Source organism: Thalassophryne amazonica, chromosome 19 (genome assembly GCF_902500255.1).
Source record: "Thalassophryne amazonica chromosome 19, fThaAma1.1, whole genome shotgun sequence".
In the NCBI taxonomy this organism is placed as follows: domain Eukaryota; kingdom Metazoa; phylum Chordata; class Actinopteri; order Batrachoidiformes; family Batrachoididae; genus Thalassophryne; species Thalassophryne amazonica.
Window position 1 is genome coordinate 40916745 of NC_047121.1, and position 15390 is coordinate 40932134.

The window sequence follows — 15390 nt, forward strand, 5'->3', positions numbered from 1 at the left end:
GCTTGTTTGTTTCAGATTCTTGTTTTGAATTATGTGAAGTTTGATGCTCAAATTAGAACTCTGCCATAGGTCACATCAGGGGCAGATCCAGGATTTTGGGGGGGGGAATTGTGAATGCATCTCGGTCGTGCTTCTCCAGGGGTCAAGAAATTTTTGAATTTTTGGTGCCATCTCCTGCAATTTGGTGCATATTTCACCACAAAATGTAATCACAGAGAAAAGAAACTCCATCGCCTGTTCTTTATTAATTTGAACTTATTATACAATCTTGAATGTGATGCTATGACGTTATGATGTCAAGAAACAGAAAAAAATTGAACAGTCTGGCTACAAAAAAGGTGAACAGCCTTCTATACCTTGCTGAATCATGGTCTGGTACAAATTTAACAAGCTGGGTCACTTGTTGCCCCCCCGGACACATGACTGAAAATCTTACAAACGTCTGTCCACTGATTTACATTAACACCTGCAACTCAGCCAGGAAATGGGCTTTACTCTCATGAAATGAAATTATGTTAAGTGAGAGAAAACTGAATCAGTTGTTGCCGATCAGGACATGAATCCTCTGTAAAAATTTCATAACAATTTATGAAAAATTGTGGGTTCCAGGTTGTTCACAAGCAAACAAACAATCAATCAATCAATTTTTTTATATAGCGCCAAATCACAACAAACAGTTGCCCCAAAGCGCTTTATATTGTAAGGCAAGGCCATACAATAATTATGTAAAACCCCAACGGTCAAAACGACCCCCTGTGAGCAAGCACTTGGCTACAGTGGGAAGGAAAAACTCCCTTTTAACAGGAAGAAACCTCCAGCAGAACCAAGCTCAGGGAGGGGCAGTCTTCTGCTGGGACTGGTTGGGGCTGAGGGAGAGAACCAGGAAAAAGACGTGCTGTGGAGGGGAGCAGAGATCGATCACTAATGATTAAATGCAGAGTGGTGCATACAGAGCAAAAAGAGAAAGAAACAATGCATCATGGGAACCCCCCAGCAGTCTACGTCTATAGCAGCATAACTAAGGGATGGTTCAGGGTCACCTGATCCTGGTCACAATCATGGGTGAAAAAAAAAAAACCCACCCAACTTATGTGAGACCACCAGCACACGTCATCATGTTATTTATCAGTTCAATCTTTATTATCCAAACATCAACATGACAGTTTCTCAGCACATTGACAGCTTGTTTGTACAGAGCTCCTGTCCTGACCTTCAAGCAGCTCCTCTAACCCTCACACTGGCTCCTGAGGAGCGACTGGGTCTGACTGTTCCCCTGATGGAGGACCTTACAGGAGAACCGCTCTCCTTCCAGCCAGCGCTCCCGGCTCAGGTTCAGGGTGCTGCTGCTGCTGTAGAATCCACTCCTGTCCTCCTCCGAGCTGCTCAGGACCCCCTCTGTCACCTCTGTCCCGTCCACCTCCCAGACCACCGAGGCTCCCTGAGGAGAGTAGGAGGTCAGCAGGCAGACCAGTGTGGCCGAGCCCCCGGAGAGCTGCTCAGAGGAGGGGCCAAGAAGAGAGACTGAGGGCCTGACCACGGAGCCGGCTGGAGGGGAGAACAGAGACAGACAAGGAGCACATGAGCTTCCTCTGCAGGACAGAGAGCAGCAAGAAATGACAGAGTTTAACACTAATGTGTGCCGACTGCACGCTTCCACACAGACATGAGGAGGAAAACAACAACATCCATCACTAACAACCCTCAAAGACAAACAAGTGACCTGATCAAACTGACAAATGACTTCAAGCTGAAGTGATTCTGAGTCATTACAGTCAAGATTTACTGTTCAGACAATGTTAAGAAATAAAATGAAGACATCGTCAAATAATAGTTAATTTCAGAATTTTATTTCAAAACTATATTGCTGTAAAACGTAAATAAAACAAAAATTGACAATAACAAGCTTAATCATTTTACAATTCAGTGTCTCTTTCAAAATGATTAATATATTTTTAAACACATCATTTTAAAATATAATTTTCATTATTTTTTAAACACTTAATTTTAAAATATAATTTTCATTATGTTATTTTAAACAGTGCTCAAAGATTTTAAAGTTTTAACCTTTATCTTTTTTGTTTCCATGATTAAACTAATTTATTTGGTCATCATATTTATAAATCTTGTATCTTCTCATTATATTGACTACTTTGCACAAAGATCTTTTCCAAAACATACAAATTCTTCTATTGCTTGAAAATATCTAAAATATAACGCAAAAAAAAAAAATATGTAAAAAAAAAACAATAAAAACGTTTTGCGAAGATGAAGAAAATGTCAATAAAAATAATGGATGACTGCATTTTAAACTCTTTCATATTATCAGATGTTTTATAATGCATCAAACATTTTGCATTTTTTAGTTGTATTTCAAGACTGTATTACATTTGTGAAGAAAGTTAGATTTATATTTTCTGGTCATATCTTTGAGTCAAATCCACTTGTTTAATTATGTACATTTAATATAAAGTGCATTTGCAAAATCAAGTAACATTCTTTAAAATACAAATGTTAACTATTTAAACCTGAAATTTTATTTAATATTTTAATCATTTCATGTACAACTTTCATTGCTTAAAAATTAAGTCTCATAGTTTCATTTTTTAGGTTTAGCATGTACTTTAATCAAATCATTGTTAACTTTTGTAATGTATTGCTTGTATGTTTTAAAAATTGAATTCTTTAAATAATTTAAAAGGTTTTTTGTATATAAAAAAGATATTCTTATAAACAGGTTTTATTAATTTCATGTACAACTTCCATTGCTTAAATTTTTTTACAAAAATAAAAGAAATTGAAAGAAATTTTTAATTTTAGCATACAGTATTTTAATCATTCGATCTGTAATTAGCATTTTGAGTGGTCACTGGTAATTTTCCAATGTATTAGTTGTATGTTTGAACAAGTGAATTCTTTAAATAATTTAAACATTAAAAAAAACCTGAATTTAAAAAATATATATTGTAATAAACAGGTGCAACAGTTACTGTCCATTATTTTTGACAGGCAATTTTATATTAAAACAACAACGATGTGGATATTTTTTTTCCATTGTTCAAAAAAGTTAAATATGTTAAAATGTTAATATGTGCAGCTTACTAGTTAAAAGATAAAAATAAATTCAGACTTACTGTTTACAATGAGTTTGGTTCCTCCACCGAATGTGTACCACAGTGATTGAATCCTGTTTAACCGTCGTACAAAAACCTCCTTCACACAACAGTGAACACAAACACACACACAGACACACACGACAAAACCCTGGAAAGACAGCTGCAGAAACACAGATTATAAAAAGGTTTGTTACAAAATTTGTTACAATAAATCTGATGGGTATGAGATGAAATCAATAAAAATACAGGAAAGTTTAATCTAATGAAAAGCAACACAACATTATTTATTTATTTAGATGCTCTAAAGTTTATTGTGTGACAAGGGGTCAGACACAACAGAAACCAAGTTATCACATTAAGAGTTTTAAAAACAGTAATTTCTGTCTTGTTCAATATTATACAAATAATGAATGTTTATGAGTTCAATAATATGAATATTTCATGAGGTGAAAACTGGAACATACCATTCAATGAGACAAAGACAAGTTGAAAGGTATGTTCCAGCTTTCACCTCATGAAATATTCGTACCATTGAAAGAATGTAAAAACATTCATTATTTGTTTTATATAACGGCTAAAATAGATCCTTGTCATTTGGTATTTTATTGATTTATAAACAACAGAAAAGGGACTTACATTTTTGTGTTCCAATGCTGCTAAAGTCCAACATTAACGGGTGATGCTGTGCACTGACTTTGTACTTCCAAAAAAAAAAGACTGTGTAGTTCCTGAGTCCAATGAAAAATTACATCATCTTTTCATCTGAACAGCTCTTCGTGCATCCAGACGGCTTACAGCGGAGTGGATTTGTGTGTGTGTGTGTATGTTGGAAAAAGGAGCACTGTCAGTTAGCTCAATGAAATGGCAGACACTTGTGTTGTTGTCCTGCGCACGCACGCCCACACAAAAGAGATGTCCTTGTGCGTGCGTGTACTACCAAAAAAAGGAGTACGTTTTCATCAGTGCAGTGAAAAAAATTAGAGAAATTATTCCAGCTTTTCATTCTAACTTCCTGCTAACAGCCTCCAGATGGCTTACAGTGCAGTGGATTTAGTGTGTGTGTGTGTGTGTGTGTGTGTGTATATGCGTGTGCATGCGCGCGAGAGTGCGCATGCGTGTGTATGTGCATACGTGTGTGCGTGTACGTGGGTGTGCATGTGCGTGTGTGTGTGTGTGTGTGTGTGTGTGTGTATGCAGAGTGTAATGGTACCAAATGTATGGAACCAAATTTGCACTCTAAATGCAATGCAAAACAAATGGGACGAATAATCCATGTCATGTGAAAAACAAAGCACCAATCAAATAAGAATCCACTCAGCCGTTATATCATAGATAATATCATACATTTATTTATTTGTTTTTTATGATTGTTATTATTTGTTGTCTCATGCTGTGTTGAGCCTGCTGTTGAGTTCAGAGAAATCATTTCCATAGAGAGGAGGCGTCACATCGTCAGCAGTGAGCTGAGAAGCTTTAAAGCGGCGTGAGTTCATCACTGCAGGACTCAGATCTGTCAGAAAGCAAAAACAGCATGACTCTCATCACCATCCTCATGTGGACTCTGAGCTGCTGCTGGTTCACAGGTTCATTCACTCAGCAACATTTCAGCATGATGTGCTGCCTTCTTTGTCTTTGATTTCTGCTGATTGATGAATGTCATGTTTTTGTCTGCAGGATGCAGCAGTCAGATTACTGTGACTCAGCCTCCACTAGTCACATCGACTGCAGGATCCACTGTCACTCTCACCTGTACAACTAACACACCTGTTTACAGATGGTCTGATGGTGATGTACAGACACACTGGTATCAACAGAAATCTGGGCAGGTTCCAAAGCTCCTTATATACCTGGGAAGAAATCGTCATTCTGGAACACCAGGTCGGTTTAGTGGCAGTGGAAGCAGCACTGACTTCAGTTTGACCATCAGTGGAGTTCAGGCTGAAGATGCAGCAGTTTATTACTGTCAGAGTTACCACAGTGGGCCTGTGTTCACACAGTGATTTAGAGTCGTACAAAAACCTCCCTCAGTCAGAGACGCTGAGCCGTTACACACACACACACACACACACACACACACACACACACACACACACACACACACACACACACACACACACATGCACACACACACACACACACACACACACACACCACTGAACACGGAGTCGACTCTCAGCGAGTACAGTGATGCAGGCTGGATATCATCAAACGTTCTTCTTCTGAATTCAGAGAACATTGAGATGATATCATCATTTGCTCGATGACGACACATCTGAATGATCATTTAACATGATGATTTTGTGAGTCAGTCAAACGGTTAAAAATCTGAGTTTGATTATTGATCAGACTTTGTCTTTTGTCCTGAATAGTGACTAAGACGCCCCTTTTTTACATCACAATGATTTGACCACACCTGACTGATACACAGACACTGATTCAGTCTTTCATATGTGCTATGTTTTATATTCTGACTTACTTTATAGCATTAAAAAGTTTTCAAATAATCTGGAAAACTGTTGCAAAGGTTTTGACCAGAATGGGGAAACTTGTTCATGTTCCTCCAAATTTTATCTCCCTTCACTGCTTCCTGTTCACACGACAGCAGATTTTAAAGTTTTACTGTTGACCAACACCATCAGTACATTAAGATCTGTGTATCTGGTTTGGGGAAAACTGCTCTGATTATTTGAGACAGGTATTTGACTGTTCTGCCAATGATGGGGAGTTGTACCGCTGTGGATGCATTCATCATTTTACAGTTTTTCTCAAATGCTAAAACACAAAAGCCAATCCTCTAAACCAAATGACCAGTTGTCTAAACACATGTACTAAATCTAGCCATCATTTGCCAATATCATAAACACATTTCACATGAAGACACAATTCACAAAACACAATCCCCCATTCTCATAAATCTAAACACATTTTTCCTTGCTAAAACACAAGTTGCAAAAGAACTCTGCTCATATTCTCAAATGAAAGCTCATGTGATGCAAAATGCTTGCCACAGTCAGCAATATTTGAACACAATGAACACACCTGGCGTCATTCATTACACACAACGACTCAAAATTGAAGACACATGTTGCCAATGCTGTGACCACATGTATAAAAGCAAGTTCTGAGTGCACAGTTTGCTGAAGATTCCAAACAAACACAATGGATGAAGGAAGAGTCAGGGGAAGAGGAATTCAAGTCAGAGGAGGGAGAGGAGCTGGCCAACGAGGAAGAGGAGTTCAAATCATAATAATATTACTCTTTGTGCGGCCATGAGTTCGGAGGGGCTTGTCCACCGGCATGCTGTCCTTGGGTCTTACAACACCCAACGTCTCCTCACCTTCCTAGAGGAGCTAAGAGACATCCTCCTGGACCGCCACCAACACCATCCTGTGCCCGCACATCCCATTTATGTGATCATTTGGGACAATGTCAGCTTCCACAGAACAAACCAAATCAGAGAGTGGTTCACCACCAACAGTAACCAGTTTTTAAACGTCTGTCTGCCACCCTACTCCCCTTTCCTGAACCCTATAGAGGAGTTCTTCTCATTGTGGAGATGGAAGGTTTATGACAGACAGCCATACACTAGAGAGAACCTCCTAAGGGCAATGGAGCTGGCCTGTGTTGACATCCCAGTGGAGGCCTTCCAAGGATGGATTCGCCATTCCAGGGCATTTTTCCCGCGGTACCTGGCAAGAGACAATATAGCCTGCAATGTGGATGAGGTGATGTGGCCCGATGCAGCTCAGCGACATGATGCCGCACAGTGATTGTGGTGTGTGTGTGTGGTGTGAATAAAGTAAATAAAACAACTTCACACCCTGAACATGTTTTCAAGGGTACTGTTGTGTGAAATAGATTGTTTTTGCATTGAGTTGTGTTACAGTAGTGTACATGCAGTATTTTCTACAGATTTATATTCTTCATATGAAACTCACAAATCTAAATGCCTAATCCACTACAGAGATTTAAGAAGATCCGTTACTGTAAAGTTTCTAGAAATATGCATTGGCAGTTATGAAACAAAGAACCTTCTCACAAATTGAGCATTGTGTTTTCAATTGTTTTGCTGTAGTGTGTAATGATGTGTATAGTGTTTACATTTTTGAAAGCTTCGAGCTGCTCTTTTGGTGTGAAAGTTTGAGTTTTGAAGTGCGAAGGTGTGGCTGTGTTTGTGTAGCTTTAGAGAAGGGTGTTGTGTTTAGACATTGGGGGACATGGAGGAAACGTTTGTGAAATGTGTTTTAGCATTTGAGAAAAACTGTAATTCATTTATAAATGACTCTAATCGTCTTACTGAGTGTGGGATTTGATTTCACATAACAGTGGTATACAGATATTTAGAAGCTGCATGCTTCAGAAATAAAATGTGTGATTTATTATGGATTTTGGCATGTTGAATTTAAATATGACAATAACAGTGACTAATTGGCTGCTGTTTCCAAGCTATACAAGGTTTTACATTTTGCAGCTACATAATTATATTGTGTTAACAGAAGAGTTTTTATGAAAAATCATAAACATTGGTCTTTTTTATGTTTCTCTGACTGTTTATATAATATTTCACCTGTTCTCTTTTTGTAACACTTTAAAAATCAGCAAAAGGGGTTCTATATTAACCCTTAGTAGCACAGTAGTAACATTTCTTAAAACTAGAGCGAATCAACACTTTCAAACAACATTTTCATTCTCAGTGGCCCAGAATTAGTAAAGACTGAGTATCTTTATTTCAGAAGCATTTTAACTGTAGACCAGTTGGATTGCTTGTTTGTATCGGGGCAGGGGTGTCGAAAAGAGGATTAGGGTTAGGGTTTGGGTTAGGATAAATGACCTGATCCCCAACCAGTTTTGCACCATATTGGTAGTGTGAGGATTGGTTGGAATTAGGAAGGATCTGGGATGGGGGTTAGGGTTTGGGTTAGGGTTTAGTGTTCAGGGTTATGGTTGTGGTTGTGGTTATGGTTTAGGATTAGGTTTTGGGTTTAGGGTTAGGGTGGCAGAACTATTGAGAGGGGCTGGGCACTGCATTATGTGGATGTAAATTCTATGTAGATGACAATATGACAATAAATTGTGAGAAATGATGAAATTTTTGTTCCATGGGTTTTTTCCCCTCTACATCCTTTTGTTACAGTGAGACAGGAACATATAGTGTGTGTAGTGTGTTAGTTGGGACTGTGTGTGGTTCCAGATGTGCAGCAAACTCTGCTTTGGGATGAAGGTGTCAACCAACCTGCTTGGTTTCATGTTGTTGTGTATTTGTCCATCTGAAATACAATTTCGTTGCACTTGTAATGATTAGAAATCTATCTATCTATCTATCTATCTATCTATCTATCTATCTATCTATCTATCTATCTATCTATCTATCTATCTATCTATCTATCTATCTATCTATCTATCTATCTATCTATCTATCTATCTATCTATCTATCTATCTATCTATCTATCTATCTATCTATCTATCTATCTATCTGAAAGTGTTGCAAATGTTCCATGTGAATTTTGAATGACAAAATAATTCTCAGGGGACAGTAAATTCAAATTATATGTCTCTTTTTTCAGTTTCACGTGCACAGATGTGCGCCGTCTTTAGGATATATTTTGCATATTTCCGCATCACTGCTCGTCACAGTTTATCTTCATATTTGGTACAAAATGTGAAGTGTTTTCATGCACTCACACCTAAAGCTGCCTCAGGATGATGTCACCAACAGTTCTGATGGTCATGTTGGTTTTCATGACTCAAGGTGACTTTACATCACATTGGTGTATTTTAAATACACTTTTTCTTCTGTTCACTATGTCTAAAGTAAACAGCTGTTCCACATTTTATTCATTCTCATTTCAGGATCTTCTGCCAACAATTTTCTGACTCAGTCAGATAAAGTCAAGTCTGTCAGTCTTGGAGGGACTGTGACCATCAGCGCCACAGGAAGCTCCAACATTGGGGCTGATCTCAGTTGGTACCTTCAGAAACCTGGACAGGCTCCCAAACTTCTTATATACAAAGCATCAACTCTGTTCTCAGGAACTCCATCTCGATTCAGTGGCACTCGCTCTGGTTCTCAGTACTCTCTGACTATCACTGGTGTTCAGCAGGAAGATGTTGGAGATTACTACTGTCTCGGCTACCATGGTAGTGGAGTGTTCACACAGCGATTTAGAGCCGTACAAAAACCTCCCTCAGTTTGAGGACTTTAAAAACAGCCTGCTGCAGCTGCTGTGGTTTGAACAGGAAACTGTGACGAGGACGACGAGTCCAGTGAACGCAGCACCGCAGTGAACGTGTGTCATGAACCAGAACCACAACTAATCAAAATAAAATCACTAATACTCAACAAATCAAAATAAAATTCATGAATACAACAAATCAGTCAAACATTGTTGCTTCACAGCAAGAAGGTCCTGCATGGATTATTTGCCACTTTTCCCTCTGGATGCTCCGGCTTTGTCTCACTTCCAAAAACATGCATGTTAGGTGAACTGGTGACTCTAAATTGACCGTGAGTGAGAGACAAACAAACACATTCTCACCTGCACGCACACCTACGAAGGATTTAAAGTTCCCACTTCACCCCGAGGTATGGTAGGTCTGTGGATGTGGGAAAAAGCTGCAGCATCCGGAGGGAAACCACACAGACACGGGGAGAACATACAAACTGAACAAACAGAAAGGCCACAGGTGGGAACTGATCCCATGACCATCTCAGTATGAGGCAACAGTGAAAACCACTAATCCACTGTGCTTCCCAGAAGAAAAACAATGGTAATAATAATAAATTTTATATTTACGACTGTTTCATTATTTTGAGTTTTTGACTTTTTGTTTGCTGGACAGGTGTAAATGATCCTTCTGACTAATCCTGTCACTTTCACATCATATACATTTAAATGGTAAATGGACTGCATTTAAATAGCGCTTTTCCATCTACATCAAACACTCAAAGCGCTTTACAATTATGCCTCACATTCAACCCGATGTCAGGGTGCTGCCATGCAAGGTGCTCACTGCACACCGGGAGCAACTTGGGGATTAAGGACCTTGCTCAAGGGCCCTTAGTGATTTTCAGTCAGGCTGGGATTTGAATCGAGGATCCTCTGGTCTCAAGCCCAACGCTTTAACCACTAGACCATCACCTCCCACATTAATGTGATTTGTCCCATAAATAAATAAATACAGAAATTAAAATGAAATAAAAATAAGGAATTAAAATAAAGGGGAAAATATCTATCTTTCCAAGGCTCTGTGCATCAGAATTCTGAGTTATTTTCATTAAATGTGAGACCAGCACACGTCATCATGATGTTTCTCAGTTCAATCTTTATTATCCAAACATCAACATGACAGTTTCTCAGCACATTGACAGCTTGTTTGTACAGAGCTCCTGTCCTGACCTTCAAGCAGCTCCTCTAACCCTCACACTGGCTCCTGAGGAGCGACTGGGTCTGACTGTTCCCCTGATGGAGGACCTTACAGGAGAACCGCTCTCCTTCCAGCCAGCGCTCCCGGCTCAGGTTCAGGGTGCTGCTGCTGCTGTAGAATCCACTCCTGTCCTCCTCCGAGCTGCTCAGGACCCCCTCTGTCACCTCTGTCCCGTCCGCCTCCCAGACCACCGAGGCTCCCTGAGGAGAGTAGGAGGTCAGCAGGCAGACCAGTGTGGCCGAGCCCCCGGAGAGCTGCTCAGAGGAGGGGCCAAGAAGAGAGACTGAGGGCCTGACCACGGAGCCGGCTGGAGGGGAGAACAGAGACAGACAAGGAGCACATGAGCTTCCTCTGCAGGACAGAGAGCAGCAAGAAATGACAGAGTTTAACACTAATGTGTGCCGACTGCACGCTTCCACACAGACATGAGGAGGAAAACAACAACATCCATCACTAACAACCCTCAAAGACAAACAAGTGACCTGATCAAACTGACAAATGACTTCAAGCTGAAGTGATTCTGAGTCATTACAGTCAAGATTTACTGTAAAATGAAATAAAATGATGACATCTTCAAATATAATATTTAATTTGAGAATTTCATTTCAAAAACTTTATTCCTGTAAAAATTAAGAAGTATCAACAATAAAAAGCTTAATTTGTTTATAATTCATCGTCTCTTTCAAAGGATAACGTTACATTATTATTAAACACATGACATTTTGAAATATTTTTCTTTTGTTGTTTTCAATACAGTGCTTTTAAAGTTTTAACCTTTATCCTTTTTGTTTTCATTATAAAATTATTTCATTTGCTCATCATATTTTTGAATCTCATATCTTCTCATTTTATCAACTACTTTGCACAAAATTCTTTTGCAAAACATACAAATTGTTCTACTGTTTGAAAATATAGCACAAAATACAAAAATGTAAAAAAAAAAAAAAAAATCAATCAAAACATTTTGTGAAGATAAAGAAAATGTTTCCAATAAAAATAACAGACGACTGCATTTTAAACTATTTCATATTATCGGATATTTTATAATGCATCAAACATTTTGCATTTTGGAGTTGCATTTTAATATTTTATTACACTTGTGAAGAAAGTTAGACTGATACATTTTTGAGTCAAGTCCATTTCTTTAATCATGTACATTTAATATATAGTTAATTTACAAAATCAAATAACATTCTTTAAAAATTCAAATGTTAACTATTTAAAACTGAAATTTTATTTGTTTTCTTTTATATTTTATTAATTTCATGTGTTATTTACATTGCTTAAAACTTTTACAAAAATGCTGTAATAAAAAAATAGTCTCTGTTAAAATGTTTACATTTAGCATATACTTAAATAATTCAAGTTGTAATCAGCATTTTGATAATCATTGCTAATTTTTGAACAATTGAATTTTTTAAATAATTTAAACATTTGAAAAGTTTTTTTCATTAAAAAAAAAGCTATTCTTATAAACAGGTGCAACCGTTACTCTGTTATTTTCTACATGCAATTTTGTAGTAAAACAATGATATGGGTTTAAAAAAATCTATTATTAAAAAATAAGTTCAGTATGTTAAAAATGTTAATATGTGCAGCTTACTAGTTCAATGATCATTGAATAAAATTGAATTCAGACTTACTGTTTACAATGAGTTTGGTTCCTCCACCAAACGTGAGCCACAGTGATTGAATCCTGTTTAACCATCGTACAAAAACCTCCTTCACACAACAGTGAACACAAACACACACCGACACACACCGACACACACACACACACAACAAAAACCTGAAAACACAACTACAGAAACAGAGATTATAAAAATAAAATTCCTTTAAATAAATAAAAATATTAATATTATATGAATATTATAAATAATAAGTGTTCATTTATTGACCTTTTATAAGTGACTGACATATTTTATTTTACAAACATATTAGCTGATCATTTTGTAAGTATTTCATTAAAACCATGAAGTTGTGGTTTAATTTGTTACAATACTGTGTTGAAGAATTGCAAGCAAAGTTCAAAGCAGAAAATATGTTTAAGTTATTGTCACATTGTGTTTTAGCGAATGTTACAAGAAGTTTTGGATTTGAAGTTTTAGTCTAAACATTCACTTTTTGGGTGTAAGCAGTTGGCAAAAACTGTAAAAATAGAAAACACTTCTGGCTATTGGAAATACTTCTGCACACATCTGAAATCACTCACACAGAAAAGTCATCACCAACCAGTCTGACCTTTGGCACAACAAATAGAGCTCACGTAAGATATTTAGTCAAATCTGCAATTGTAGAGGCAGTAAGACCCAGAGAAAGAGGACAAGGATGGCAAAGACAAAGATAGATACTGACAGGATGGTTAGGTAGGAGACAACTGCAAGACTCACTTTCACAGTTCTGTTTGCAAAATGACTTTAATGTGACAGGAAGCAATGGTCAGTACACGGGGAGGCAGTCCAAAAAACACAGCAGCAGTACTAAGATCATCAGGCAAAAACGAGGTCGGAATAAACGGGCAGGAGGTCGAGAATACACTGAAGCAGGCAGATCTAGAAAATACAGAAACGAGAGCTGGTATGAAGGCACAGGGCGCAACAAACTGGAACCGACACAACCTGTGAGCTAATAAAGCTCCAGGTGGCAATCAACAAATTACACATAGGTGTGCATAGCAAAAACCAGAAGAGGGGCGTGGCCCGAGAGAAAGAAAGAGAGAGAGAGAGAGAGAACCACAGACAGACCCCAGCAACAAAATTCCACAATCCCAGAAAACACAGAAAAGAAATACAAAAGCAAGATGAGAATAAAACAAACCAAAATCCCAGCAACAGAACACATAAACCGTCAGGCCCTGACAGATACGTGGACAAGGACAATGACAAAAAAACAAAAACAAAAAAAAAAAACAAAGAAGGAGAAATGTTTGAGATGAAATTTGAGCAACTTTGGTGGACCATGTGATCAACCATGGCCTCACACTGAGGGAAGCTGGTCAAAGAGTTCACCCAAAGCTCAGCCACCACACAGTGGATAGTACTGTCAAGTACAATGTCATTCAGACATCAGTGTGTGAGTGTGTCTGTGTGAATGGGTGAATGTGAGGCATCACTGCAAAGCGTTTTGAGCTTCTGATATAGACTGAAAGTGCTATATAACTGCAGTCCATTTCCCAGTCTGATGTTTCTGTAACATGTATGAAAACTACAGTACTGTAAACACTTGTTTACATTGTTTTGAATTTGAACTGTATAGTACTCTTTCTTCTTTAGGTATTTGTAAGAAATTTCTATTTCCTTGTAAAAACAACACACACACACACACACACACACACACACACACACACACACACACACACACACACACACACACACACACACACACACACACACACACACACACACACACACACACACACACACACACACACACACACACACACACATCAAAACAGGGAAATAACACTTTTGTTACTGACTACTGTAACTTTCAGCTCTTGTTTGAGAAAAAGTAAATAAAAATATATTGACTTCAGTGTTTTGTGTAAAACACATCAGTGTGTTGCTCTTGTTTTGAAAGTGTTTCACAGTGCTGCATGTGTGTATCATTTTGTTGCTAGAATGACATTTTAGAAGAGATTGTTAGGTTTTGATTATAGGGTTTAATTTGGACAGAGCTGTGAGGAGTTTTACAGCATCAAGTGTTGTGTCTTATGTTGCTTGTGTGTACAGATTTGACACAGTGAGACAAATTTTGCAAAATGTGTGTCACAAAGCACTGATATCAACAGAAATCTGGACAAGCTCTAAAGCTCCTTATAATCTATGCAAGAAAGCGTTATTCTGGAACACCAGCTCGGTTTAGTGGCAGTGGAAGCAGCACTGACTTCAGTTTGACCATCAGTGGAGTTCAGGCTGAAGATGCAGCAGTTTATTACTGTCAGACTGCACACAGTGGGCCTGTGTTCACACAGTGATTTAGAGTCGTACAAAAACCTCCCTCAGTCAGACACGTTGAGCCATTACACACACACACACACACACACACACACACACACACACACACACACACACACACACACACACACACACACACACACACACACACACACACACACACACACACACACACACACACACACACACACACACACCACTGAACACAGAGTCGACTCTCGGTGAGTAGGTCTCTAATACTTTAACACCGTGTTCAAGTCAAACTTCACTCTGAGCTGCAGGAGACTTTGACCTGAGCTGTTTGTCCACTGAACATGTCATTAGGACTTGAGAAGAGGAAATGAACTGGATATCATCAAATTATTGATCAGACTTTGTTTTTTGAGCTGCACATTCGAGTGGTGACTGAGACGCCCCTTTTTCACATCCCAATGATTTGACCAAACCTGTCTCTGAATGACATAGAGACACTATTTCATTTTATCACGTGTTCCAGAATTGACATTACAGCATTAATTAATAATCAAATAATGTGGAATACTGCTGCTAAAGTTTTGACCAGAATGAGGAAACACGATCACATTCCTCCAGTGTTCACTGGCTTCATGTTCACATGATGAAAGATCTCAAGCTTTTACTGCAAACAGATATGATATAGAAGGTTGTATATGGCTTTATTTAATATAATATACTGAGCCGTACGTTTCAGGTTGTGTGTGTTTCTACGGTGAATAAATCAGCAGGAGTCAGTCGTTTATTATTGTTCTCCTACTTTGTGGGACAGTCTGTCAATCAACATTAGACACTCAAATCCAGTTTCAGCATTAAAATTCACTTAAATACTTAAAACTTACCTCTTTTTTGTTATTAATTATATGCAAATGATCTTAATTTT

At 38.1% G+C, this 15390-nt stretch overlaps 1 long non-coding RNA gene and 3 gene segments (V, D, J or C); 2 read left to right on the forward strand and 2 right to left on the reverse strand.

Moving 5' to 3' along the window:
- Positions 1 to 1118: 1118 nt before the first annotated feature.
- On the reverse strand, positions 1119 to 3271 carry LOC117532263. Its single transcript, XR_004566823.1, has 2 exons — positions 3132 to 3271; positions 1119 to 1545 (listed from the first exon to the last, which is right to left on the reverse strand). It is a non-coding gene; the product is annotated as an uncharacterized LOC117532263 (long non-coding RNA).
- Positions 3272 to 4496: 1225 nt separating this feature from the next.
- On the forward strand, positions 4497 to 5208 carry LOC117532261. The segment is given in 2 exon segments: positions 4497 to 4696; positions 4788 to 5208. Coding segments are annotated over 2 exon segments (378 nt in total).
- A 3475-nt stretch (positions 5209 to 8683) lies between these two features.
- Positions 8684 to 9420, forward strand: LOC117500936. The segment is given in 2 exon segments: positions 8684 to 8863; positions 8965 to 9420. Coding segments are annotated over 2 exon segments (393 nt in total).
- Positions 9421 to 10420: 1000 nt separating this feature from the next.
- Positions 10421 to 12457, reverse strand: LOC117531902. The segment is given in 3 exon segments: positions 10421 to 10846; positions 12183 to 12340; positions 12438 to 12457. Coding segments are annotated over 3 exon segments (498 nt in total).
- Positions 12458 to 15390: the final 2933 nt, after the last annotated feature.